General features: G+C 42.4%; 1 protein-coding gene across 6 annotated transcripts in view; it reads left to right on the top strand.

Annotated features, from left to right (window-relative positions):
- The window catches only part of COL4A5 (collagen type IV alpha 5 chain), a 135,069-nt gene that overhangs the window by 14,344 nt on the left and 94,288 nt on the right, over positions 1-26,437 (top strand). Inside the window, exon 1 of one of the 6 annotated variants that reach the window (XM_039488498.1) lies at positions 6,025-6,063. The exons of the other annotated variants lie outside the window; for them this stretch is intronic. Within the exon in view, the coding sequence (XP_039344432.1) occupies positions 6,028-6,063 (36 nt within the window). The 5' untranslated portion in view covers positions 6,025-6,027. Of the gene's footprint in view, positions 1-6,024; positions 6,064-26,437 lie in introns of those variants that run through there. 6 annotated transcript variants of the gene reach the window in all.

Genomic DNA, 26,437 nt, shown 5'->3' with positions numbered 1-26,437 from the left:
TTGGTATATCTCCTATTACCTTTTAGAGGAAGGAAAACCACTACCCAGGCCAAAGAAACTGCAGTGAACTGGGGGGTCTCCATTTCCACACCTGGAGTGAAAGCAACAATTAGAAGCCACAATGAAGTAGAACGGCCTCTTTTGTTTGGAACAAAGCAATGAAAATTAACATGCCCTGCAGGCAAGCCTAGAAACCAGCTCAGCCTCCAGAGCACTTGAACCTCTCTGTCTGCCATTGCACAATTAATATGCACATTTCTGCACATCTTTATTCAACAGTTTAAACACCTTATAAAAAAATTCCACCTACAAAAGAGTATGAGCCCCATTTAAAGGATGTATCCTCGAACATACACACTAGCAAGCAAAAAGAGTCAGAAGTGCTTCTCAAACTGAAGCTGTCTTATCCAAATGACTTTTGCAATGATTAAACTCAAATTCTCCTCTTATCCTAGTTATCTCATAGGCCCAAATTATACTCCTATCTACACACAAGAAGACCCCGTGCCAGCATCATCTAACCTGTTTTTGTGTACTAAAATAAGTAAACCCAAAGTAGCTACAAAGGAACCAAATGGTAGGAAACTAGGACAGTTGAACATTTTTATTAAAGTTTACTGTTTAAAATTAAATATACACAAGTTAACAGGGAAGATAGTGTACATCTGGGGTCAGGCTTGAGTTATGAGGGATTATAGGTATCGCCTACAAGGATCACGAGATGCATACCTGTCACATAACCAGCATAGACCCAGATTGGGGTGTGGGAATTTTTAAAGTGTCAGTAGATAAGTGAGCCGTACTACACAAGCCAAACAGTTACCCCAAGTTACAAATATCCAGGATATAGGGGAGGGCTAGATTTCAAGTAAAGAAGCTGACAACTTACTACAGTAATAGCTATATCATCTGCATCAGTTATATGCCAGAATGATCTCTGAGGGTCAGTCATATAGAAGGAATGGAAGGTACTTAAATACAGTTAAGGAGGATGCTGGCTAAGGGCTCCAGGAATGCTAGTGATCGTGCTTGTATGATGAAAGCAGTAGCACAAATTTATGTTTTCGTAGACTATGGAAAAGCATAAGGATCAGCAAAAGTGGGCCCCAGGTGTGGATCTATCTCTATAAGGAGCAGGCCTTTGCAGAAGAAAGGGTTAGAAGAAGAAATGATCATGTGACCAAAAAGCTTGTTTGAGATGGCAGTTATTGTCCTGTGCCCAGTAAGGGGCAGAACAGTCTCTCCAGGTTGTCCGCTCTTACTTCTAAAATCAATATTTCTGTGATTTATTAATTGTGGTGGTGTGTGTTCTTGTTTTTTGGGGTTTTTTAAGTCTTTATTTGCATCCTCTCTCTTCTTCTCCTCCTCCCCTCCACCTTCCTAAGCAGGAAAGGGGAGAATGTAACAGTAGTCCCTGGAGTTGGCAGATGCTAATTCTGCCATGTGAAAGGGGTAAGTAACTTTTTGTAACTTGTATACCAGGACATGACTAGCTAGGAAATAATCCTCCTGTGGGTTACACCTTTGATAGACTGTTGGAGATATAAAATCCAATGCCTAAGAGGGATGAGGAAAACACACAGACCCAGAGCAAAAAGAGCAGAGAAAAGACACATTAATTTTTATGGGCTGATATAACTATACTTCATTGGATTGAAGGTATGTGGGTTTTTTACCTATCTCTCTTTTTTTTTCCCCACCCCCCTTTCTCAAATACAAAACAGTTAGTTAGATAAGACAATAAAACCTTGAGACTTCTGCAAGTCCCCTATGGAAACATTTTGGACTGTTCTCAGGGTAGGTCTACCCTTAAAAACACTGCATCTGTGCAGCTGCAGCACTTAAGTGAAGATACTCCTACCCCTATGGGAGAGCTTCTCCTGTCAGCGTAGTTAATCTGCCTCCCTGAAAGGCAGTAGTTATGTCAATGGGAAAAGCTATCCTGTTGACTTAATGCTGTCTATATGGGGTGTTAGGTCAGCATAACTATGTTGCTTAGGGGTGTGGATTTTTCACACCCTTGAGCGACGTAGTTATACCAATATAGGTCTGTAGTATGGACCTGACCTTAGTTAAGTAGCTAATTGTTGAAATCATAAAACACATTTTGAAACATACTAACACATGGAATAAAAAAGCACAAATTTAAGTTTTTTTTTTTTTTTAGCCTTTCTTTGTTATGATAACCTGGCTGTCATACAGCAGAACTCATTCCCAGTATCTGACATTGTATCAAGCCGTCTTGTAATGGGGACAGAAATGTTCATTGTAGAAACACTCTGGGCCTGATCCATAGGCTTTCAATGGGCTTTGGAGGCTTTTATTGATTTCAGTGGTTGAATCTGGTCCTACGTGGAAAAACTCTATAAATATAGGCATAATTTTATAATATGGTGGACCTAAGAACATGTGTACCATCACTTTGTTTCCTACCCAGAGTGATCATGATAATTCATCTCAATTATATTGAAATAGTATTTCTGAGGTTAATTTTCAAAATCCTCAAAAAAAAAAACCCCAAAACAAACAAAAAAACCCGAAGACCTTTTTTCTACAAACTTGGGATGCCCACACTAAAATGGATTCTATATCCTAAGTGAACCTTAAGAAATGTATTTAACATCAGGCTAGTAAGAGAAATTTACTACTGGTGACATGTCTTGTGATGTCTGTAAAATATATGATCCTGGAAAGTATACATAAAAGGTAAAGTAACTAAACGGGCACTCAATATTTTTAGAGGCTTTTCAGATGACCACAGTCTGAGGGAATCAGGATGCTGAAATCAGAAGAGTGGCATAGTGGACAATGAGGGAAAGTGCCCCCAGGAAATGAGGAAACGGTTTTAAACAAGTGTGTTTAGTAAGGGTGAACTTAACTATACTAAGACTGATGGTTCATGGCAAATGTCCTTTTTAATTTTCTGGCTAATGCAGTTTGGTCAACTTGCCAATCTTTTAAATGGCTTTGGAGAGAGCAAAAGGAAGCCCTCAGGCCTCTTAAAGACTTTTCATAATGTGGGTGTGGGTGGGTAGTAGGGCCTGAATACTAGAGAGCTTGGACTGAAGGTATCCTTTCCCATACAAAACACAAAACTAAATCCAAAGAGCAAATAGTAATAAGCGGGTATCTAAACTGTCGAACTTTGAACTTGCATTGTTACACACTCTCTTGAAAAATATTCTAATCTGTATTCCAAACTATGATATTCAGGTACCCAACCATATGTATGGATGCATGTGAATGTATGCTAGTTTTGTCACTGGACATCAGCATAACATTTATTATCTAAAACTTCACTTGCTTGCCCCAGCATATACCAGTGCTCTTGCTTAGAAAGAGCATGCCCTTATTTCTATTATAATCCAAATCTATACCATTTTATCAGCTAATGTTCAAAGTGTGTTGTAAACTTTGGTCTTCGGATAAGCTGTTTTATCCTTGTTTGAATTTACCTAAAATAAAAAGCAATCTTGCACACTTGATTTATACTTCATTTCTCATTTTTGAGCTGACAATTTTATTTCTGTATCATTGAAGTTCTTTAACAAATTTAAATGCATCACTCTAGTGGAATATAAACTAGTTGTACCCTTTGCTGTATCTGCATCATCTGTCAGCAGAGACCTTGGTAGTTCTTCAAACATATTCTCTTAACATTTAGCATGCAAATTTAAATCTTGCATAAATAGTGACCACCTTCTCTTCCTTGCAGGCTGTGTTGCAAAAAATAAGATTACAAGGGACACTCTCTTGCATTTAATTAACAAAATGTTTGATTATTTTTTTTAAATACAGGGTGGAAGGGGCAGAATCCAAAGTACTAAAACATCTATCACCTAAGAAACTCACATGTTTGAGCAGCTCTCTAACTGCTCTTCTGATACATGCAGACTAACTTGGTGAAAACAAGAATGTTAGTTCTAACAATTTGTGTTTGCTTGTGCTTGTTGCCATGGGAACACAGCTGGCACCTGATCTAACTAATGTATAACACTCATAATTAACCCATTAGTTGTTAAGTTAGAAGCTAGCACACAGCAGTCATGCCAGAACTCTTACTTTCTTTAAAAAAGCAAGATGTTTACTTTTTTTTCCCCCGGGACATTATTTTCTTGATGTTTGCTCAACTCCAGGTAGCATTAGTGTGAATTAGGAGTACTCACTGAAGCAGGCAGCACAGAAAGGATGCATGCTTTAAAATTGTTGAAGGTTGCTTATTTAATTGTGAAGACACAAATCTTAGTGCCTAGTTATACTCTTGCTAAATTTCAAACTAGATCTGTTATGGAGAGAGTCTCATTTCAGTCTTTCTCTGTTCTTAGTACTACTTGGTTTTTAATGAGACTTTTTGAGTCCTAGGGCTAGATCCTGCAAATGGATCCACACAGACTCCTGCACCCAATGAATTGCAGAGTCAGATTTATATCTTTTTAAAGGAACTGCAGTACATCATGAAATGGGAGACAACCTTTTGACCCATTGTGAGATCATTGGGGAGCACATGATATCTACTCTGGAGAGCACAGTTAAGGCAACTCCCTTTTAAGTGCCACAAAGATGCTGATTGTGACCAGTTAAGGCCCAGAGAGAGCCATTGGCTGCAAGGAGTAGAGAGAGTAGGAATAAATGAATGACTCTTGTAGTAATGGATATGAGAACAGGTAAAAGCTTTATAACTGTAACATTCTGGAGTTAGTTTCTTTTTTTAATTTGAGGATGCACTATTTAAAGAGTGCCCTTTTAAAATCTTTTTTCTGTAGCATGCTCTTTAAATTGGTAACTTAAAAGTTGACTGTGTCTGTCTAAATAGATATATTCAGTCAGTGTGTTTGGATTATTAGCTTTAGAGTAACTGCATTTGCCAAAATCCCACTTACTTATTCCAACTGTGTGTAATTTACATAGTCATCACATATGATCAAATCTTAATGGAGCATCTATTTTGCTGTGTAAAGCGTGCACTATTATTCCCCAACAAGGATAGGACACTCATTTTTGTTTAGCTATGAATTTGAGTTGCCTTTTACACCCAGTAAAATAATAAATTAAGAATTGTTACTCAAACCCCAAAATAAAAAAACCCAAAACTATTTAATGGGAATTTGTAATGTCAAACTTGGCCCAAAATTTAATAAAGCTAGTTCAAATCCCATGCCCATCCTCAAACTATTAAAAATTCACTGAATTTTTCATACTTTTTCTTTGATAATCAAATCTGACTTGTAATCAAATATTTGAGCAAGCTCAAGTTTTTTTTAAAGTTTTGTAGAAATCTAAAAACATGAAGTGTATAGTGTTTGTGTTTGTGTGTGTATGTATATTGAGAACTCAAAAGTGAAACTGACTTTTTTTTTTTCAATGTAGCTGAATATGGTAATACTAAACCATTTAATGTACTGGTCTATTATGGCTGGAAAAAAGTAGTAAATGTGTAAAATGGTGAAAAACGGAACCTGTTAAAGCTTTAAATCTGAATGGTCACTCTAATATGTAGTTAACACTTTTTAATTAGACAGTTAAGTATTTTATAGGAAGAATCTCACATTTTGTGAGGTTTTTTGGGAGTTAAAGAATTTATACAAGCTAATTCAATACACAAGGCATAGCATGATGGAGATGTAAAAGAAGATTTTAAAAAACTTTCAGATTGTAGTATTTAATGTCACTACTTTTGGGAGTGTATATGCTTAAGTTTTTGAAAATGGCAAAAACTTGGGTTGTCTGTCAATCACTAACTTATAGAACTGGTTTTAAAAATGGTGAAGCTATTTTATGGAGTTCTGTTTTGTTCTGAACTTGCTAGCTACAATAATCTGGTTCCCACCTGAAACAATTATAGGGATGACATAAGTGATTTCATTGACTTAGGTAATGTACTTGATCCACCTTGGTTAGGGGCAACCAGTCCAAAGAATCTGACATGACTTTCTCGTTCACAGGTTTTACAGATGCTCTGGGGTGCAGAGCTTTCCCAGAAGTGTTCTGCTGTTGCATAGCAACATATGTTGGTTAGTGTCAGTGGTGATGCTAGCGCAGATGGTTCAGCATGTATTACTTCTAGTAAGTCTTTGCTGAGATGTGGCTGCTTTGTACCGGATTACCCTCATGTATATTAAAACTACATCATCTGAGTCCATTAAGTGGCCTAGTACTAGTATTAGCATCTTTATCATCTAAGATTTCTATTTAGACCAGGGTTGGCAAACTGCGGCCCACAGGTGACATCCAGCCCTCCAGCTGCTTTAATCTGGCCCCTGAGCTCCTGCTGGGGAGCGGGGTCTGGGGCTTTCCCTGCTCCCACGCTCCAGGTGGACAGCGGGGTCAGAGGCCACTCCATGCATGCGTGCCGAGGCTCCGGGAAGCAGAAGCATGTCCCCCCTCTGGCTCCTACGTTTAGGGGTAGCTGGGGACTCTGTGCACTGCCCCTGCCCCAAGCACCACCCTCACAGCTCCCATGGCCAGGAACTTTGGCTAACGGGAGCTGCAGGGGTGGCACCTGCGGACAGGGCAGTGCGCAGAGCCGCTTGGCTGCACCTCTGCATAGGAGTCGGAGGGGGGACATGCCACTGCTTCCAGGAGGTGCTTAAGGTAAGCGCTGCCTGGAGCCCCCTCCCACACCCTGCACTCCTCATTTCTGGCTCCATTCCAGAGCCTGCACCCCCTCCTGTACCCCAACCCCAATTTTGTGAGCATTCATGGCCCATCATACAATTTCTATACCCAGATGTGGCCCTCAGGCCGAAAAGCTTGCCCATTCCTGGTTTAGACCCTGTTGGATATTCATCTACACATTATTTGCCACTTCCACAGTCTGTGTGATGATTGTGGTTTTGAGGGGATCTGAGATTTGTCACCTCTGGGTCTTGTCTTGAATGTGATGAATCATATTGTGCATATTTTAATCTGAAATACAGTTTGATTCCTGCTTCTACATGAATGCTTGCAGAACCCGAGAGTGAAGAAGATGACTGTGTAGGGGCTCATTACTTCATAACACTGTCTTAAGTTACATACTCAAGAATATAGTACTATATCGCAGACCACTAGACCATTATGTTTTGTGATGGAGATTTATTCTGTATCCTGTGTGCTATCCTAAGGTGCTATTACCCTACAGCAGCTATGATGATGACACTGGCTAACCCAACACTAGAGTTGGGTTGCTTGAACCTTCTTAGCATGGGTCTTAATTGTACCATTTGAAGTCTTTCTGGCTTATCAAGAGCTGTTTATATGCACTTGAAGACCTGTGTGAGTCTCACTATGTACAGTGTAATATCTTTTTTTTGCACATACCTGTGTGTGTGTAATGTAAACCTGCACAAGTGGTACTGGCAATGATTAATACCAATAATTTATCTAAATTCTCAAAGAAGCTGAAATCAAAACCTCTTTACACTGACTTTTTTTTTCCCCCCTCTTATTTGCCAATTTCATGTTGCACCTGAAGTTCACCTGTGCTCAGGGTATTAAGAATAAATATCCTATCTGTATTCAAGTAAAGAAGATTAGATATTCAGAACTCATTCCCCACACTTATGAGTGGGGAATGTGATTTGTTGTAGTAATTGGCATTTGGAATGCTACTCGACGAGGTGTTCCTGTAAATACTGCAGTCTGAATACTATTGCTCTTCTCAAAAGCAGGGGGGATTATTCGCCTGCATATCTTTGCAAGCACCATAACTTGTGTGTGTGTGTATACACATACAACAGAAGACAACAGGGGGTGGGGGGGGGGCGGAGAGGGGGAGAAGACGGTGGGGTGGGGGAATGAAGGCACTATTACTGGTTCATTAAGGAAGCTATCATATTTGTAGAAGCAAAGAATGTCCTAGCTAGCTCCTTTTTGTTAGAACATGGCTTTGGGCAAAGGCATCATAAAAAAATAGCTGAAATATATACTTTTTACTGTAGATAAGAGCTTTAAAATGTGAGTCCCCTTCCATGATAGTTTCAGAACAACCTAAGGAACCTCTTGATGCTGTCAACATCATCAATGCTTAGTCTATTGCTTCCAACATGTAGGTGCATAATGGTAATGCTTATTTCTTGCCTCTTAACTATTCAGAATGTGTGGCTCTAATATGCAGCAATGGAGGGTTGTGGGAGAGAGTCTGGACTGGGAATCTGCAGATCTGAGGCTTGATCAAGGTCCTCCATGTTATAAGTAAACATATAACTAAAGAAGAGAGTTAACTATTAGAGGAGGCAAGGAGAGACTGAGAAGGATAAGATTCCCCATTCCCTTCCTTAACTGCTGGCACAGCACCCATGCATAGACAAGCTTGCTGGTCCTGAATGCTCTTGTATAGGTCCACCAGTACTCATCTGGGTTATATGTTTTTTTTGTCACTGATCCTCATATCTGATCTGTTCATACTGGGTCAAGATTGAATATATTAAGCCTTTGACAAGTGACAAATTTAAGTTAATTCTCCGAGGTGATTTCTTATTTAGCTATCTTTAATACAAACCAAGTGTCATGATCCCAATATTAAGGTACCATCTCTGGACTTCTCTTTTCACAGTGCAAAGGAATATATTCCATGTTCTCACAAACTTGATTGAGAGGAAAAGATATTATTTTCCTCCCCTCAATCTTTTTTTATTTAATGAAATTGTCTGAACTGAATATACCAAAGGGAATTCACCTTGGAGATTTGTTTTGTGTGTATGAGGATGGCCCATCTCATTTACTTGGTTTCTCCTTGATATTCAAGTCACTGTTTTGGGGAAGCAATGGGCCGGGGGAGAGGGAATTGCATTGGTTTTCCTTGCTGCCTTTTCAGTGTACTTTGGGTGGATGCAGGTAATAGGAATGGAAGACTGCTGGATGTGCTGATTCATTTCAGAGCTGGCCTTTACTAGTGTTTTCAGACTTGCTGAAGAGGATTTAAGCTATTCAAGCCCCTAGTCCTAGAATAAAGGCATCTTCTATGGGGGAGTTGCATTTAAAAGCTGAAAGCCTCGTTTGGTAACGGGGTAAAGTGTTAGGGTTTCATTTTCTGTTAGTGAACAACCACCCTCATACTGAAAGTTAATTAGCTCTCTCATAGCGGACTAGCAGGGAGTCTTCCCCAATCCACTTTGCTGCCTAGTGCATCAGTCAAGTTAATGCTATAGGAGCCTGGAGTAGCTTCCTCCTCAGCATAAGGTTACACTGTGAGCTATTCCCTGAACAGGAAGGTAAGAACTGGGCCCCCAGAACTTTTTTTATAAATTGCCCCAGCTCTCCCCGAAGAGCTCTCCAGTCCCTGATAAAAGATATAAAGGATGAGTGAGCCAAGCAAGAACCTGGTCAAACTAAACCTCTTGGATGTCCAAAAAAATCAGCAGACTCTCTTCTTCTCCCCACCCCTACTATTTTTGGTGATTGTATGTCTCTGCTCTGTTGGGATTGGACGCAGAGGACTGAGATGCTTTAGTCTAAAGATTCTGGGCTTAATGTAGGTTTTTGAGTGGAAACTAGTAGCTTTTGATGTACAGGAAGTCAGACTGTATTATCTATTAGTCCCTTGTGGTCATAAATTCTGTGAAACTGATCAAGTGGCTTTCCAGCTCTGGAGACAAAGGGAGTTGGACTAAGGCTTGATCTAGAATTAAAAGTTAGATTGACATAGCTACATCAGGGGTATGGAAAAAACCACCACTGACTGACATAGCTATGTTGACCTACCCTTCCCCCTCTCCCCCCCCCCCCCCCCCAGACCCAGATATGTTGATGGAAGAGCGTGTCTGAGGATTGTAGCTAATATCATGCAGGGAGGCAGTGTTCCTACATAGCTGTGGGGGAGGGAATGGGGGAGAACCTTCTGTCAGTGTAGGTCAGGCCTACACTACAGGGCCCCTGTACTGGCATAGCTAAGCCAGTATAGAGTAGTGTAGTCACAGCCAGTGCATCTCCTACTTTATGACCTCTTGTTATGTGAGGTCACACGGACTATTTCGAATTTGTACTACACTACGGGGACTATTCGAATTTGCACGTCACACTACGGGACTATCCGAATTTGCATAAACCGGTTTTGTAAACAGATTTTATAAAATCGAGTGCGCCACACTAAACACATTAAAGGTGGTGTGCGCCCATTTCTGGAGTGTTGCACTGTGGGTAGCTGGTAGCTATAGCTATCCCATAGTTCCCGCAGCCTCCCGCCCTTGGAACTTCCGGTTGAGATCCCAGGGGCAAAAATCATTGTCGCGGGTGGTTCTGGGTAAATGTCGCCAGTCACCTTCGCCTGGGAAAGCAGGCACGGCAGACAAGCATTTCGCCTTTTTCCGATTGCCTGGCAGATGCCATAGCATGGCAATCATGGAGCTTATTTTGCTTTGTGACTCTCACCATGTGTACTAGATGTCACACAGAGGCGATTCAGCAGCGCTACACAGAAGCATGCTTTTGCTTTTGCATGACAGCAGAGATGGTTACTAGCCATATTGCACCATCCAACCCTTCCATAAATTGGAACTGACCCTTCCATAAATTGGAACTGAGGATGATCATGGCTACCAGTCCTTTGTACCATTTGCTGCTAGCCCTGGTCAATCAGCCAGGCAAAGCCAAGAGTGGTTACTAGCCATATTGTACCTTCCATCGTTTTGTACCATTGGCTGCTGTCATAAGTGCCCCTGGCCGATCAGCCAGGGCTAAAGCAAATTGGGAATGACTCCTGAGTCAATCCCTTTTTGGTATCTAAAAATAGAATCTGTGCTGCCTAATATAGGCAAGTGTGCTAGAGAACCACCTGCTCTGTGTCAGAGCCCGCAGAAATTATCTGTATGCTATTCACAGGGGGTGCTCCTGTAACAACCCCACCTGTTTCTTGTCCCCCCTTTGGCTACTGTAGCATTCCCCACTTGTGTGATGAATTAATAAAGAATGCAGGAATAAGACACACTGACTTGTTAGTGAGAAATGAGGAAGGCAGCCTCCAGCTGCTATGATAGTCCAGACAGGACATTAAGAGTGTGTAGGAGAGACCCAGCATCCCACTGCTAGTCCAGGGGCAACTGAATCTTTCTTTACACATGAAGGGTGGGGGCTGATGGAGCTCAGCCCCTGTTGCTATGATGAGGATGGTTACCAGCCATATTGCACCATCCATCCACCAGAAAAATTAGGGCCAATAGGCTGATGACGCAGACGGTTACCAGTCCTTTTGTCCCATCAGCTGAAGCTGATCATGATAGATTTCCATCATTTTGTACGATCAGCTTATGCTGATGATGAGGATGGATTTCCATCTTTTTGTACCATCAGCCGCCCATGACGGGGTGGGGGGGAGCAAGGATGTTGGTGTTGAGTGCTGCACTATCGCGTCTATCTGCAGCATTCAGTAAAGATAGGGTGACATGTAAAAGAGTCAGAGGATTGTTTGGGGTGGGTGGGGGGTGGGGGTGGGGGATTGCCAAGCTATGCTGCCCTGCGGGCACTGTGTTTGACCCAGCATAGAAGCATTTGAGCTCAGCCAAGAATGCAAATAATTTTAGGAGGCTGCAGGAACTGTGGATAGCTTCAGTCCTCCAGTCCATGCGCATCCATTTTGTTCTTTACGCTTGTCACGCTGCAGTGCGCTGAGTCCCTGCTTTGGCGCCTGTCTGGAGATTTTTAAAAGGATTCTAACGGAGCGCTGATAGAACGGATAGAACGGATTTGCCTGCCTAGCGATCACATCCGCATGGTCCATGCGGAGCTCTTTTTTTTTCGACTGCATCGCCACCCGTGCTGATCGGAGCTCCACGCTGGGCAAACAGGAAATATTCAAGGCGGGCTTTTCCTGTTTACCTGACCACTGCATCCGAGTTCAGATTGCGGTCCAGGTGCGGTTGGTGCACTGCTCCCGGAGCCCGATCAGCGCCCACACTACCTAATCCGATATGTTAATACCGATACTAGCGTTTCTCTCGTTAGGGAGGAGTACAGACCGGTTTAAAGAGCCATTAAAATCGATATAAGGTGCCTGCTAGTGTGGACGGTTTCGGCGTTAAATCGGTTTTACGCTCCTAAAACCGATTTAAACGCCTAGTGTAGACCAGGCCTGAGAGACTGGTGAGGGGTGTCTGTTGCAGGGTTGGAGAGTACAGGGATGTGGCTGCCTGTGCTGCTGACTGCAGGTAATGTACAAAGTGTTCTAATATATACCATGTGCTGTGATGCCACAAGCATAAACAAATCACGTAGAGAAGCCTATGCAATCTTGCATATAGGCCCTGGAGCTGCAGTAACTGGATTGAGAATTTAAAGGGGAAAGGAGCCCCCTCCCTGTCTCCACTTCCCTCCCCACCTCCAAAAATACCCCACCACAGACAGGCTAAGTCTTGTTCTGAGAGAAGACAGGAGGGTGTGCTCCCTTCGTGAGATAACATCTTAACACTCAACTACTGTGAACAGGCTGATTAAAAGACTGCATAGCTGTTTAATGGTGAGATGTTATATTAGTTCACTATAAATTTAGTTCTTTCATTGGTTGGGAAATCACCAGCAATCCTGTTGACTTAACCAGAACAGCTGTTTTGTCTCCCCCTACTGGGAGGAGGCAACAGAGATCTATCCTTGGTGTAATCCACTTTGCACAGACCACAGGAGTGAACAGTTATGTGTCAGCGGTTGGTAGTCCATGTTGAGATCCAAAAGACTTCTATGTCTCATGCAGAGAGACAGGTGTGAGTGCTGTTTGGGAAGGTGGGGAATAAGACCTATTGTCTAGAACCAAATATTTGTAATGGGGGGGGGCGGTGAATATATTTATTACACTTTAAGTATCAAAGAAAAGGATTAAAAGGAGACTATTAAATACCTGAATGGGTGGCTTATGGCTGTCTTACCCAGTAATATCTGATACCTCAATAAGCTAGTTGACAGATCTATGTTTGTTACATTTGGACACGGTTACCAAAAGTGGAAACATTTAATGCTTGTATTTTGGGAAAGCTCCTAAATGGCTAGTAAATCTTAAAGCATATAACGAATACCATATGGTACTTTTACTTGCATCTGGAAGAAATCAAGGAACCTCAAGAGACTAGTGATTAGAGACTTGTGTGTAAAGTTCAAATAAAACTAGGATTTCCTGGAAGCAAAGCAAGTTACTGTATGCTTGCCACTGATGCATTTCAAGTGTGTTTCAATGCAAGTCTTCTGTTTGCAGCAATGTTCAAACTGGACAGGTAGTAGGGGCATACTAAATCTTCATTCTTTTTAGTTGGAGCACATTTGATTGATACAGATCAAATGTACACTGCTAGTTATAAATTAGGAGACTTTTTTTTGAAAATGAGAGTTCGCACCTTTCTGTCGTTAGGTGCAGTGAAATAATGGAACTGTAGTTGCCTATCCCCAACTTTGTCTGGAAGGTCTTTCAGACTGTAAGCTTTCTGGGGCTGGGATGTCTCCTAGCATCCAACGCAATGTGGGGGGGGCTTGATCTTGCTCATGAGCAAAGCTTCGCGCCCCCCCCATCCATATGCAAATGATCAATGAGAATAATGGATTGATGAGCAGGAATAAGTTCATTTCAGGAGATTAATACATTTTTTACAATCATTTAAAAGAAGTTGGGTTGTTCCTGAAAAAAATGACTTTAAGCAAAATGATGTTGTTAGCGAATCCCCCCCGTAAAATTAATGTAAATGGGAAATTTTTTCTTGTTAAGGGGGGAGAAGGGAGGGATATTTCCCAGGGAATGTCTTGCTGCTAAATGATGGACTAGCACTCAGCCTCTCATCAAGGCAACACAATAGGAGGAGGGGAGACAGCATAGCAGACAGAGACACACACCTACACAATGTGTCTATTTTCCAGGTATGAATAAGGAGATTGTCTGTCCTGCTTTCGTATTTTTGTTTAAATCCCTAATATAGAATTCAGAGGGGAAAAAGCACAGTTAAAGGTGATCTTGAAATCTCCCCTTTGAATTTTTATATAAGCTTCTAAAGTTGGATGGAATTGCTTATGGAGAGGGTTGGACATTAAATTCTGTCCTCATGATTTGAACCGCCTGACGGTTTAAATTAGAGTAATGTGGTGTAGGCTGCTGACAATGAGAAGCTTTGTAAGTGTCCATCAACCTGCAACATCAAAGCTGAAAAACCAGCCACTGAAGTTGGTTGTTAGGCTATCAGCTGTGTCTCAATCTAATAAACCATGCAGAGAAAGCCAAAAAGCATAAAGAAACCTTTAACTATGTATCTTGATGCCTATTGAAGACCAAATGTATCCTGATCAGTACATCAGATCTAATACTATGCAATTATGCATAATATAGAAATAAATGAAAGTTTTTGGCTACTATCATGGGAAAAATCCAAGTAACTAATATCCTAAATCTCTTGAGTGTTGTGGTGGTCTGTTTATTTTGGCATTTAATTGCTTATTCAAAGAGGCTGATCAGGTGCAACCAGTCTCCCTTCTCTACCCCAAGAAAAACAAACTGCTCTTAAACCTGTTTGGAGCTCTTATCGGTCCTTTTGTCTTGGTTCCCCCACAGCCTCTGACAGCCCTCTTGGGCATGTCTGCACTATGTTTTCATCTCTAATTCTCGCTCCCCTCTCTCTTTCACTCATACCAAATAATTCACTGATCTGAGGATAGCTAGTTAGATTGCTAGCTAGGGCATTGTTTAATGAAGATCTACTTTGGATATGGTCTGTACATTTACAGACTTAAAATTTTCTTGTTATGGAGTTGGACTTCTGAATGTACAACTTAAACCAGAAGCACATGTTTGCAAAAGCCAGTGTCTTAACTTATAGAAGACTATTTTACTTATTAGACTGTTTCGCTTTTTAAATACAGTATTGTTTCCCCTACCCACACTGGCCCTAATTGATGGTGGCTGTTATGGCTTTAATTTGAGAGACAGGTTGTCACTTTGAGTTTCCATGTTTCTTGTGGCACAGTATTCTCAACATACATACTTAGAAAATGCGTGTTTTATTATGGCAGTGGTTGTGCTGAGATTCAGCCACTTCCAATTATACCTTGAAATGTGAAACCATTACATAAATCTGCAACCAAATATTTTATATTATCTGGGAAATCTTTAATCTGGTTGCTTCTTAGAAATGAGTCTCTGTGCATGCTTGCACGTGTATTGAAAAAGCATGTTTTAAATTATCTGTGGCAGCACAGTTTAGTGGTTTTTATGGTTAGGTTTCATGTTATATGTGGTGACCTAAAATCAACAAGGAATGACATAGGAAACCATTTTACAAGTGTTTAAATCAAAGTGCCTAAAAGTATTGCCTCTCAAACCTCAGATTGTCCCTATTTAACTCCTCTGTCTTCCTCTCTCTCTCCCTCCCCACAGCTTGATGCAGCAGAGCTGCATGTGGGGGATCAAACATGTCCCTGGATTTTTTGTTTTAACCTATCTCCTTGTTGCATCTATGGAATGAGAGAATGTAAAGCAGAATGGTCTCTGCTAGTGTTGTGAAAACTTCCTCTGCAAGTCTGAACAGATCTGGCTTTGTGCAGACTTCAAAGAAAGATGGTGCTCAAATGTGTTATAGAACCTCTGCCATGTAATTTAACCTTTTAAAATAACTTATTTGAAGAAATTCTCTTGACTAATATGTACTGTTGATTTGAAGAGTTAATGATGAAGCCTTGTTTTGTGACCACAGAGGTTAATGGCAAGACAGTGATGCAAGGTGTGAAGAACTATAAAACAGAGATTAAAATAACTTTATTGATCACGCTATACTTTTTCATATGTTTTTAGATCACCTCAGGCTTTCTTTTCTTGAAGATATCTTGGTGTTTGTGTAAGGCGAGGGAAACTTATTAAAGGGGGGAAATGAGGCCATAAGTCACTTACTTGTAACATGTATTTGTAAAAAGATAAGTTAAAATTTGCAGAATGACTGACTTGAGTTACAAAATTGTGATGGCTTATACTTGTACTGCAAAGGCTGAATTATGCTATTTATAAATCTGGGACTTGTAAGAACTGCAGACTAGTACACTTGTGAAGCCTGAAGAGTAAGAGTGTGAAATCCTATATTACAACTTTATTAGCAGCATTTTCTCAGCTTGTCAGAGATTAACAAAACCTTAGATTTTTTGGTTCATTCATGCCCAGGCAAGTAGAAAAATTCTAACTTAAGATAAATTATATGAAATGTTTGACCTGGATGAGTAGTAAATCCTTAACCAGTTAACTGTGCAGGTGTTCAGTTACACAGATCTTGGCAAGCTGATGTATGTGAGTATATACACAAATTTATTTTGGTGATGGTACCAATTTGTGCCTTCTCAGACTCTCAAGAATGAATTCAGGCTAAATTTAGTCTCTTTTTCTTCCCCCTTTCCTTGGAAATGGAGACTGAGCTATAAATATTTAGCATCTGACTTCCATGATGAAAGCTCTTTCTAGATAACAGCACTTCCTTTCCTATAGGGAATGGCATTTAAAAAAAAAAATCTATACCAGGTAATGAATTCCTCACATAGTTGAGTATCTGTTTCTACCATCCATGGGTATGGTGCTGCACTTTTTTTCTCCAGTATTTTGGAATGAATGTGGCTTTTGAACCACTTTACTGTAGCTGGGCTTAGTCAACGCCCTAGTTTTTCCTTAAGAGTAAAAAGAGGAGTCTTGGGGGGAAGAATACATACCAAGAGTACTTACTAGCAGCAGGTAACTGCAAAATGGTCACTAAGGGCTGCACCTAGTCAACCCTGCCAAATTTAATGGCCCAGTATCCAGAAAGGCATGCTGGGAAACAGTACCATAATAAGGGCAAGGCGAGTGCGGCACTTGCCTCGGGCGTGGAAGGTGAGGTGCGCAGAAAATTTCTCCTTCGGCAGCAAGTCCTTCCCTCCGAGAGGGACTGAGGGACCTGCTGCCGAATTGCTGCCAGTCGTCAGCAAGGGAGAGGGGTGGCACATCCGGCTCTTCAGCAGAAATTCGGCGGTGGGTCCCTCAGTCCCTCTTGGAGGGAAGGACATGCCACTGAAGAACGGCAGCAATTCGGCAGCAGGTCCTTCCCTCCAAGAGGAACCCGCCGCCGAAGAGCCAGACGTACTGCCTCGGGCACAAAAATCCCTAGTTACGGCTCTGCTGGGAAAATATTTTTGTGAGAGGCCAATATTGCACCACGTTGGCAATGTGTTGGAGATGTTCCTCCCAGCCCTTGCTATAGATGACAATATCGTAGATGTACACAGCAGCATATGAATTATGGGGACTCAATATTTGGTCCATGAGCTGCTGGAAGGTGTCTGTGGCCCCATGCAAACCAAAAGGCATCATGGTAAATTGGTAGAGGCCGAATGGTGTAGGAAAGGCTGTCTTCTCCCAGGAGGCTGGTGTCAAAGGCATCTGCTAGTATCCCTTCGTTAGGTCTAAAGCGGAGATAAATTCTGTGTCACCCAGCCGCTTAAGCAGTTCATCTACCCAGGGTATGGGGTATGCATCAAACCAGGAGATAGCATTCACCTTTCTGAAGTCAATGCAGAGCCTGACTGCTCCATCAGGCTTGGGGACCAGTACTGTGGGGCTCTGCCATTCACTCCTGGACTCCTCAACCACTCCCAAGGCTAGCATCATCTCTAGTTCCTTCTGCACAATCCCCCATAGCTTCTTGGGGAGTGGGCAGTGGTTCTCTCTCACCTTCTGGTCGGGGATGATAGTGATGTAATCCTAGATTATTAGGGACCATGGCTCATCACTGTTTTCCCTGGCCAGGACAACAAGACAGTGGGGAAGGCAGATACTAGCCGCCGTTGCTGTTTGGGATCAAGCTCTTGGCCAATAGTCACTGGCCCTGGCTCAGCAGGTTCATCAGCCTGCGGCCCCAACTTGGGCTCCAGGGGTGCAAGGTGATCATCAGGCCCTCCTGTTCCTTCCAGGCCTTGAGGAGGTTCACATGGTAGACCCATGCATCTCTCCGACACCCCGACAGCCTTATCTCATAGCTGATGGGCCCTCCCTGTCTGGTCACCTCAAAAGGACCCTGCCACTTGGCCAGCAGCTTTGACTCCGAAGAGGGGTCCTGTTATTACCAGTCTCTGGGCTCAAAGGTCCTCATCTTCGTTCCCCTGTTGTACTGGTTCTCTTGAGCGTGTTGGGCCTCTAACAGGTTCTCCTGCACCATGGTACCCAGCTCCTGGAGCTGTTCCCGCAACCATAGTATGTGCTGGACAGACTCCCTGGCCCGGCTTTCCTGCTCTCTCTCTCTCTCTCCTCTCTCAGGAGGTTTAGGATTCCCCTGGGCTGCCTCCCCTAGAAGAGTTCGAATGGGGAAAACCCAGTGGAGGCCTGTGGAACCTCCTTGCATGGCAAAGAGGAGAGCAGAGAAAAACGTGTCCAGGTGCCAGGAATCGTCCTCCACAAACTTCCTCAGCACTGACTTCAGGGTCTTATTAAATCACTCCACCAACCTATACATCTGGGGGTGAAAGACCGAGATTTTGAGGGGCATGGATATTTAACAAATGGCATAGCTCTGCCATCAACCTGGATGTTACATTAGTTCCCTGGTCTGTTTGTATCTTGCATGGTTAGTCCAACTTTGGGGAAGATATATGAGGGGGAGAGGGAGAGGGAGAGAGAGAGAGATTAACCCCAGCTGTACCAGTGCAGGGCTGATAAACCCCATCACAGGGGTGTAAACAGTTTAATTGTTTTTATTTAACATTATAAATTTACGATCTTGGTCATCCAGTACATTTGAACTGCCAACTAGTCAGTGAGAACACTGTTGCTGCTTACCTCAAAGTACAGTAACTCCTCACTTAAAGTCGTCCCGGTTAACATTGTTTTGTTGTTACGTTGCATGCTGATCAATTAGGGAACGTGCTCGTTTAAAGTTGTGCAATGCTCCCTTATAACATTTTGGCAGCTGCCTGCTTTGCCCACTGCTTGCAGGAAGAGCAGCCCATTGCAGGTAGCTGGTGGGGGCTTGGAACCAGGGTGGACCGGCAGTCCCCCTATCAGTTCCCTGCTCCCCTAAGTTTCCTGTGCTGCAGCTGCCCAGCAGGCTATCAGTTGCCGGCAGTTCAGCTGTCCCTCCCCCACTGCCATGTGCTGCTCCTGCCCTCTGCCTTGGAGCTGATCCCAGGGACTCCTGCTTGCTGTGCAGGCAGGGAAGGGGGGGGTAATGTCAGGGTGTCCCCTCCCCCTGCTCCTGCCCCCCACTTACCCCATCTCCATATAGAGCAGGGAGGGGACACGGACGGAAAGAGAGCGAGCTTGGGGCAACAGCTGCTGTCTCAACTTCCAGATCCACTTAAAAAAACAAGCAGTGGAAATTTCCAGGGGCAGGTGTGTGTGTGTGTGTATGTGTACATACATACATACATACATACATACATACATACATACATACATATGTATGTATAAATTTCCACTGCTTGCATCCGAAGAAGTGGGTATTCACCCACGAAAGCTCATGCTGCAAAACGTCTGTTAGTCTATAAGGTGCCACAGGATTCTTTGCTGCTTTTACAGAACCAGACTAACACGGCTTCCCCTCTGATACTTAAAAAAACAATGCACTTAAGCGTGGGTCAACTTACTTAAAGGGGTAGTGTGCATCTCTCTCCCCCACACAAGGTGTGTGTCTCTGTCTGCTATGCTGTCTCCCCTCCCTCCTATTTGTTCTGCCTTGATGAGAGGCTACATGATTGTTAATTGTTTAAACCTTGAGGGCTCAGTGGAGTGCTAGTCCATCATTTAGCAGCAAGACATTCCCTGGGAAATATCCCTCCCTCTTCTACCCCTTAACTTCACCAACCAAGCTTCACAATCATCATAGCTGTGAACAGTATTACATTGTTTAAAGTGTGTGTGTGTGTAATTTGTCTAGTGAAAAAAATTTCCCCATTTACATTAATTCTTACGGGGAAATTGGATTCGCTTAACATCATTTTGCTTAAAGTCGCATTTTTCAGGAACATAACTACAATGTTAAGCAAGGAGTTCCTGTAACTGCAGTGGTTACTAGGCAAAATTGAGAGTGAATACCACATGCAGTCCTGGTAGAAGCCAGTGGAATTGCACAGGATGTTAATCGCTGTAGACCTCAGCCCATTGTCTAAACTTCAACTTAATAATGAAGGGGCCGAATCCCAGAATGGAGTAACAAACTTTCCCCCCTCCCAATGATCCTTCCTTACAAAAAAAGGAGGTGAGGGGAAGAGACTGTCCCATTTATTTCAGGATAACAGACCAATGACCAACCTTTGTATTCTGGACTCTTGTGGGCAGAGAAATTCTCAGAGCTATAACCACAGGGCACTATAGCTAGGCTGGCTCTTGCTGATAGCCAGTCACATGACTACAAAGGCTAAAAACTTAGCCCGTTCGCTAGCCAAGGAATTTTAGTCTATTTGGTCTAGTGCCAGTGTTCAGAAAAGTTTAATGATCTACCAAATGTCTCCCAGTCTGACAGCCATAAAATGTAGGACCTCTAAAGCATGGGTGTCCTCTTATTAAACACTCTTCTCTGAATTTTGTTGTGGTATTTAAACACCCCCACTTGAGTGGCTTGATATTATTTATATTTCTGCTGCAGTTCCTTGTCCCTCCAACGTCTAAGATTTAAGCTGTCATTGTACTCCAAAGTGGTCAGGTTTACTGCTGCTTCTGTTCAATTTTACTGCCTGGCACATCTTACAATTGAAAACAACCAGTGCTATAATGTTTGCAAACATTGCAATGAGAATACTTAACCTGAAATACTCTGCTATTCATTTTACGTTCAGAGCAACACCTTCTAATCTTGGCTTTTTATAAAACTTTGTTCTAAAAAAAAACCCAAAAACCCCCACAAAGTTTATGGCCTATCCTATCTGACCAGTTCTGTTTTTAAAAGCAGAACTAATCTTTCTCAGATAAGAACCCTAATTGATGGCCTGGAGAGATGTATTTCTAAACCTAGGGTAAGTAGTGAAATGACTAGTAAGCATGTATGCCTGGAGGAAACTATTTTTTTCTTTAGATTAAAATAAAGTATCAGAAAATCTTGTTCTAAACGTCATGAATGGCTTTGCCCTTATGTGGATCTCCGTAATAGAACTTAAGTCAACAGAGACAGTAAATGTGTGTGATGTATAGATAAGAGCCCTTAAAACTTTTTTTATTGCATGTGAGAAGGAGAGTATCAGGAACTAATGTCATAGAACCAGTTTAATGAATGAAGAGAATGTGTCCTAGCCAAAAAAAAAACACTGATCCTATGTGTTTGAACAAATGTTCATGAGGTCATTAGAAAGCCTTAATCCTGTGTCTTTTTGCAAATATTGACGGAACACACTGGTATCCTAGTGTATTACTCATAGACACTGCGGAGAGTGGGGGAGTCTGCATAGTTCTGCCTGTTAATTGGTTTTTCCCCTCTCCACTCCTTTCTCCCTTCTACTCTGGAATATGGCTCAGATTTGGGCAATGCTCCTGAGATCAGATTTTGGGGTTGTAAGCCAGATCACTCCAATAATTCCTCCCACCTAGTTTAAAATTTCCAAGGTGTTTGTTTATTTTGTCACCTTGCTGTAGTATGCTTTCCTTGCTGTCACCTGTGTTTATAGTGTAGCGGGGTCAAATGGTTATCTTGCTCCCTGCTGAGCTGCAGTCTGTATATGAAGCCCGCACATGCATATTAGCATTAGAGCATATCTCACTCTGACTAAAGTGCAGGGTGGTCCTTCACTGCCCTGGAGAGGGCAACAGATGCAGATGTGTTAAGGAGCCGTACACGGCAAAAGAGCCAGTGTCTCTAGAACTTTCAGTTGTTGGCTGTTCCTTGATCTTTTGCTGCTTCTGGATCATTCATGTGCTTCAAAGGGTTTTGGGATTGAGCCCAAACTAAAAACATGCAGTTACTCGATTCTCAGCCTAGATCAATATGTTGATAGAATAATGTGTCCATATGTTAAAATGGGGAGGAGTGGCCCTGAACCCAGAGAATCCCCAAGATAACTGCTTTCATGGTAAAAATAACTAGAGTATTAGACAGGAAGATGTTAAGGAAGGATGGAAATAAATGGATGCAAATCTTACAAGCATCCTTGCTAGAGTTTTCCCTAGTCATTCCATTCAATCTGCACAGGATAACAACTTATCCTATTTGGCATAGAGATTAGAAGGAGAAGAGCATCTCTTTAAGTACAAGTCTGTCACAATTCACCAATTGACATAAATATTCTGCCTTTTACATGAGCATAGGCTGTCTAAACAGCTGCATCTTTTCTCCTTGTCTAAATGATGCCCTTTAGAAGTGTCTCAAGCTCTGTCACTTGCATGCTTTTTTCCTTGATACTTTGTACAAGGGAATACCTGATTATTTTTTTTTAAATTCTCCACCTTCCCCAGGTGCTGTTTTAAATCTGAACAGTAGTGCAATATTTTTTCCACTTCTCTGATCCCAAAAACTTTCTTTAAAGTTCCCTGCATTTGGAGGTGTGTGCAGCTGTAGCCCATTTCTAAAGTAGTGAGTTGGACCTCTGTCTTAATCTTTGGCTGTATGGCTAATGCATCACTTAGACTGTAAATGCCTTTGCCCAGATTCTGATATTAGTTGTCATTGTAAAACTGGAATCACTTCACTGAAGTCACTGATCAGAATCTGGTTCCTCAATAACAGCCCTGTAACTCTTTCTTCTCCCCTCCCCCCACCCAGCATCTAGCACACTTGTTTGTACTCAACAAACAACAATTTCCTGTGTCAAACCTAATCTTGTTGGTTATCACAAGCTATTGTCTTTATGGAGGTGCTATGCTGCCCTGTGTTGGCACCAGCGGGGTACTACCCCTGAATGGATCTTCAATAGCTCCCAGTGGAGCAGATTACTGTCATACCAGTGAAAAAGGTCCACAGTAATTAACTTGCATACACTACAGTTTATTTGAGAAGGAATCTCACAAGCGGTAAAGGGTTACATTAAGCACATAACTCTTATGTTAGACATTAAAGAAATATACATTAAGAGCTATATGTTTCTCTTGGTGAGCCTCTTTCACAAACACATACAAACAGGCGCTGTGCTAGCCTCACACAGTTCCTGCTTGGCAAACAGAGAAGGTGATTACCAATTCTGTGGATGAACTCTTCTCTTCAGGTCTGGTCTCCTTGGCCCTCTGGTCTGTCTTGGATTCCCTCGAGGCAAGGCCTTGGCTGCCTGGAGACCCCTCTGGCTCACAGTCCTACTCGAGCCCACAAAGCAGAGTTTTGGCTACTCTGTCTAGCAGCGTTGCTTCTTTAAATGTTAATTAAGGAATACCCCGCAGTAATTTTAATTTGCTTGATTTTTATACTCTTTTTCCTCAAAGGAGTCACATGTCTTAAAAGCATGCCCAGTGGGCGTATAGCTACGAATTTTTACCGAATTAATACTTTAGGAGGAAAGTGCGGAGTGGAGCCAACTGAACATTACCCCACATTCACTCCCTTATCAATCTTTCGCTTCAGCCCCCCGCGTGGTGTGCTTGCTGGGTCACTATAACCAGGTCAGCCTGTGCTCCATGCTGGAACTTTATGCGTGTGATATTTACTTTTTGTATGGGCCCATATTTGCCAACCAGTAGGTTCCATATCGATCATACATGCAGGCTTTGCCAGTCCTTTATCAAATCTGCTTCTGCTTAAAGGGGCCCTGCTCCCAGGATCCTCTGCAGTTTTTCAGCCATGTTTAAGTCATATCAAGTTGTGCTCACACCGTTCATTCAGTATGGCCTAACCAGTTCAGTACCATCTCAACACCGTGGACTCAAGGTAAGAATAGTGGTGCCATATTATCACTTGTGGCTAGCAAACATTGCTATGTAGGCTCTGGATAATGTTATGTGACCTGCAGCTCATGGAGGAAGTTTCAGTGTTTTAAACACTCTTGTACTTGCCACAGTCCAAGTGGGGGAGGGGGGAAAGAAGTCCGTGTTCTCTGCATTTAGGGACTTAGAATTCTGAGGCGCACAAATACATGTTTAGAGTTGTGTATTTTACCTACTAAACCAAGAGACCCTTAACTGCTGCAAAGGGGCTCTTAACTTGAGTCTGTATTTAGTAGTCAGTCATGTCCACAGTATCTTGTCTTTATACTTAGATTGCAAGCTCTTTGGGGCAGGGACTGTCTTTGTTCCATGTTTGTGCAGTGCCTAGCACAACAGGGTCCTGGTCCATGAGTAGAGATCCTAGGTGCTATGGTAATACAAATACATTTTGGACAGAGGTCCAGATACTTAACCTTTGAACTGAGTTAGGGGTGTTATCACTTGCAAGCCCTGTGAGCCAAGGTCCTGCTGAGATAAGGTGGGCCCAATTCAGTTGAGCACATCAACTGCAACAACTCTCTGATTACATGCCAGTTTAAGTCAAACTCCAACTGTAATGGGTGGCCTGGAGGGCCTAGTGGTTAGAGCACATGGTCTCTGGCCCCTGCTTTGGTTGCAGGGTCTCAGTCTTTAAGGCGGGGGGTCAGGCAGTAGGGGGACTCAGACCCTTCCTCTCCAGTAGGTCCCAGCCCGGGTCCCTGTGTTTGTCAGCCCCTGAACAGGAGCAGCCCTCCCAGCAAGGAGTCTGAATTCGCTGCACTGGGCTACTTTCTACCAGCGTCTGTTCGGTTTGGGGCATGGCCCCTCTAGTGCACTTAGTTGGGTGGCCAGCTTCCTGTAGGGCCCTCTGGGTCTTGTGCAGTGCCTCATCACAGTCCCAGGCTCGTTTGGGCAGACAGCTGCCAGTTGGTGAGGCCAAGCACCACAGTGTCCCTGGGCTTTGCTGGACAGAACCTCTGTTGGAACCTACATCATAGTAGCATACTTGTTGCCACAAAAGCAGACACAGAGGACGAAGTTATGCCTTCGATTATGCTAGTATGACCCTAGTGAAGTTTGTTACTGAGAGCAGAAAGTGGCTCTGAATCAAAATTATGTATTTCAAGCATGTTTCCTAACACTCTTAAGATTGATATCTGTGGCATAAAACAGGCTTCCAGGCCCTACTTAAGACACAAAGGATTGAGCATGTCCTACAAGAATTATCCTTTGACCAGAAAACCAATACCAATCCTTCTTGTATACACTAATGCAGGGGTCGGCAACCTTTCAGAAGTGGTGTGCCGAGTCTTCATTTATACACTCTAATTTAAGGCTTCGTGTGCCAGTAATACATTAATGTTTTTTAGAAGGTCTGTCTAAATTTATAATATATAACCAAACTATGGTTGTATGTAAAATAAACAAGGTTTTAAAAATGTTTCAGAAGCTTTATTTAATTTTAAATAAAAATGCAGATCTTATCAGTTTAGTGTGATCCTTGCCCTTGCTTTTCCTTGCTGAGTTTTCCAGTGTCTGGCACATATTTGGATACTTTAAGCTGCACACAAGTTTCTGAGTGTTCAGTTGTTAACTGGCTCCAAAAGGGACAGAGGACAGATTTCATGTGTGAAAATACTTTAAGGCGGGGGGTCAGGCAGTGAAAAATACTTTTTCACACAGGTATGTGGATCCAAATGCTGAAAGCATTGCAAACTCAATTTGTTTCAAACAGTTAAATTTCACTGGCAGGGACGTCCAGCAGGTCAGAATAGAGGCCCCATGATCCCTCTTGGTAGCTTCAAGTGCGCTCCGCAGATCCACACACTTTTGGTGTCCATGATTCTGAGCCTTTTAACTGAATGAGTTGCATTTCGAAATCTGCAACACCCATCCACTGAAATACAGACAAACCCAAGTCGCTTTTGTTGAACTTTTCAGATTTAATTAGAAAGAAAGCATTGGGCCAAATCACTGGAAATCTTTAAATCTGTCAGAAAATTCTGATTCCAGTTCTTGCATGTACTTTCCAATCGCATCGACATTGACAGTGCAACATGTTGATAGCTCTTGTATGAGTTGGAAATAGCAGAAAGTAGAAGTTTGAATATCCCTGGGAAAAAACTGCTAGTTTCACAACAAATGCTTTCCAGTGTTCATAAAGATCCAGAACTGTTTGCCTTGCACCCTGGAGACAGAGGTTGAGTTCATTTAGGTGACCGGTGATATCAGTTAGAAAGATGAGCTTACACAGCCATTTGTCATCATCCAGTTCAGGGTAGTTGTGTTCTTTTTCTGACAAAAAGGCCTAGATTGCATCAAAACAATTTCAAAGCGCACCAAAACCTTGCTAAGACTTAGCCACCGAATGTTGCTGTGAAGTGGGATGTCGTTATAAGCACTGTCCATCTCTTCTAGCAGTACTTGAAATTGTCTGTGAGTCAAAGCAGATCGAGCGCAAAGGAAATTCACAATTCATCACATTATTTAAGCTCTGAATTAGAAATTATAGCACACAGGTTTTCTTGATGGATGATGCAGTAAAATTTGACTGTCAGACAGCCAATTTGATCTTCAAGTAACTTTACAAATCCCTTCTGTTTTGACCATGGCAGGCACACCATCTATTGTCACACAATATTTTTCTGATGTCAACTCCTCATTCTTCAAAATGGCTTACAA

The sequence above is a fragment of the Mauremys reevesii genome, linkage group 9 (genome assembly GCF_016161935.1).
Source record: "Mauremys reevesii isolate NIE-2019 linkage group 9, ASM1616193v1, whole genome shotgun sequence".
In the NCBI taxonomy this organism is placed as follows: Eukaryota; Metazoa; Chordata; order Testudines; family Geoemydidae; genus Mauremys; species Mauremys reevesii.
This window is presented reverse-complemented; position numbering and strand designations above follow the sequence as displayed.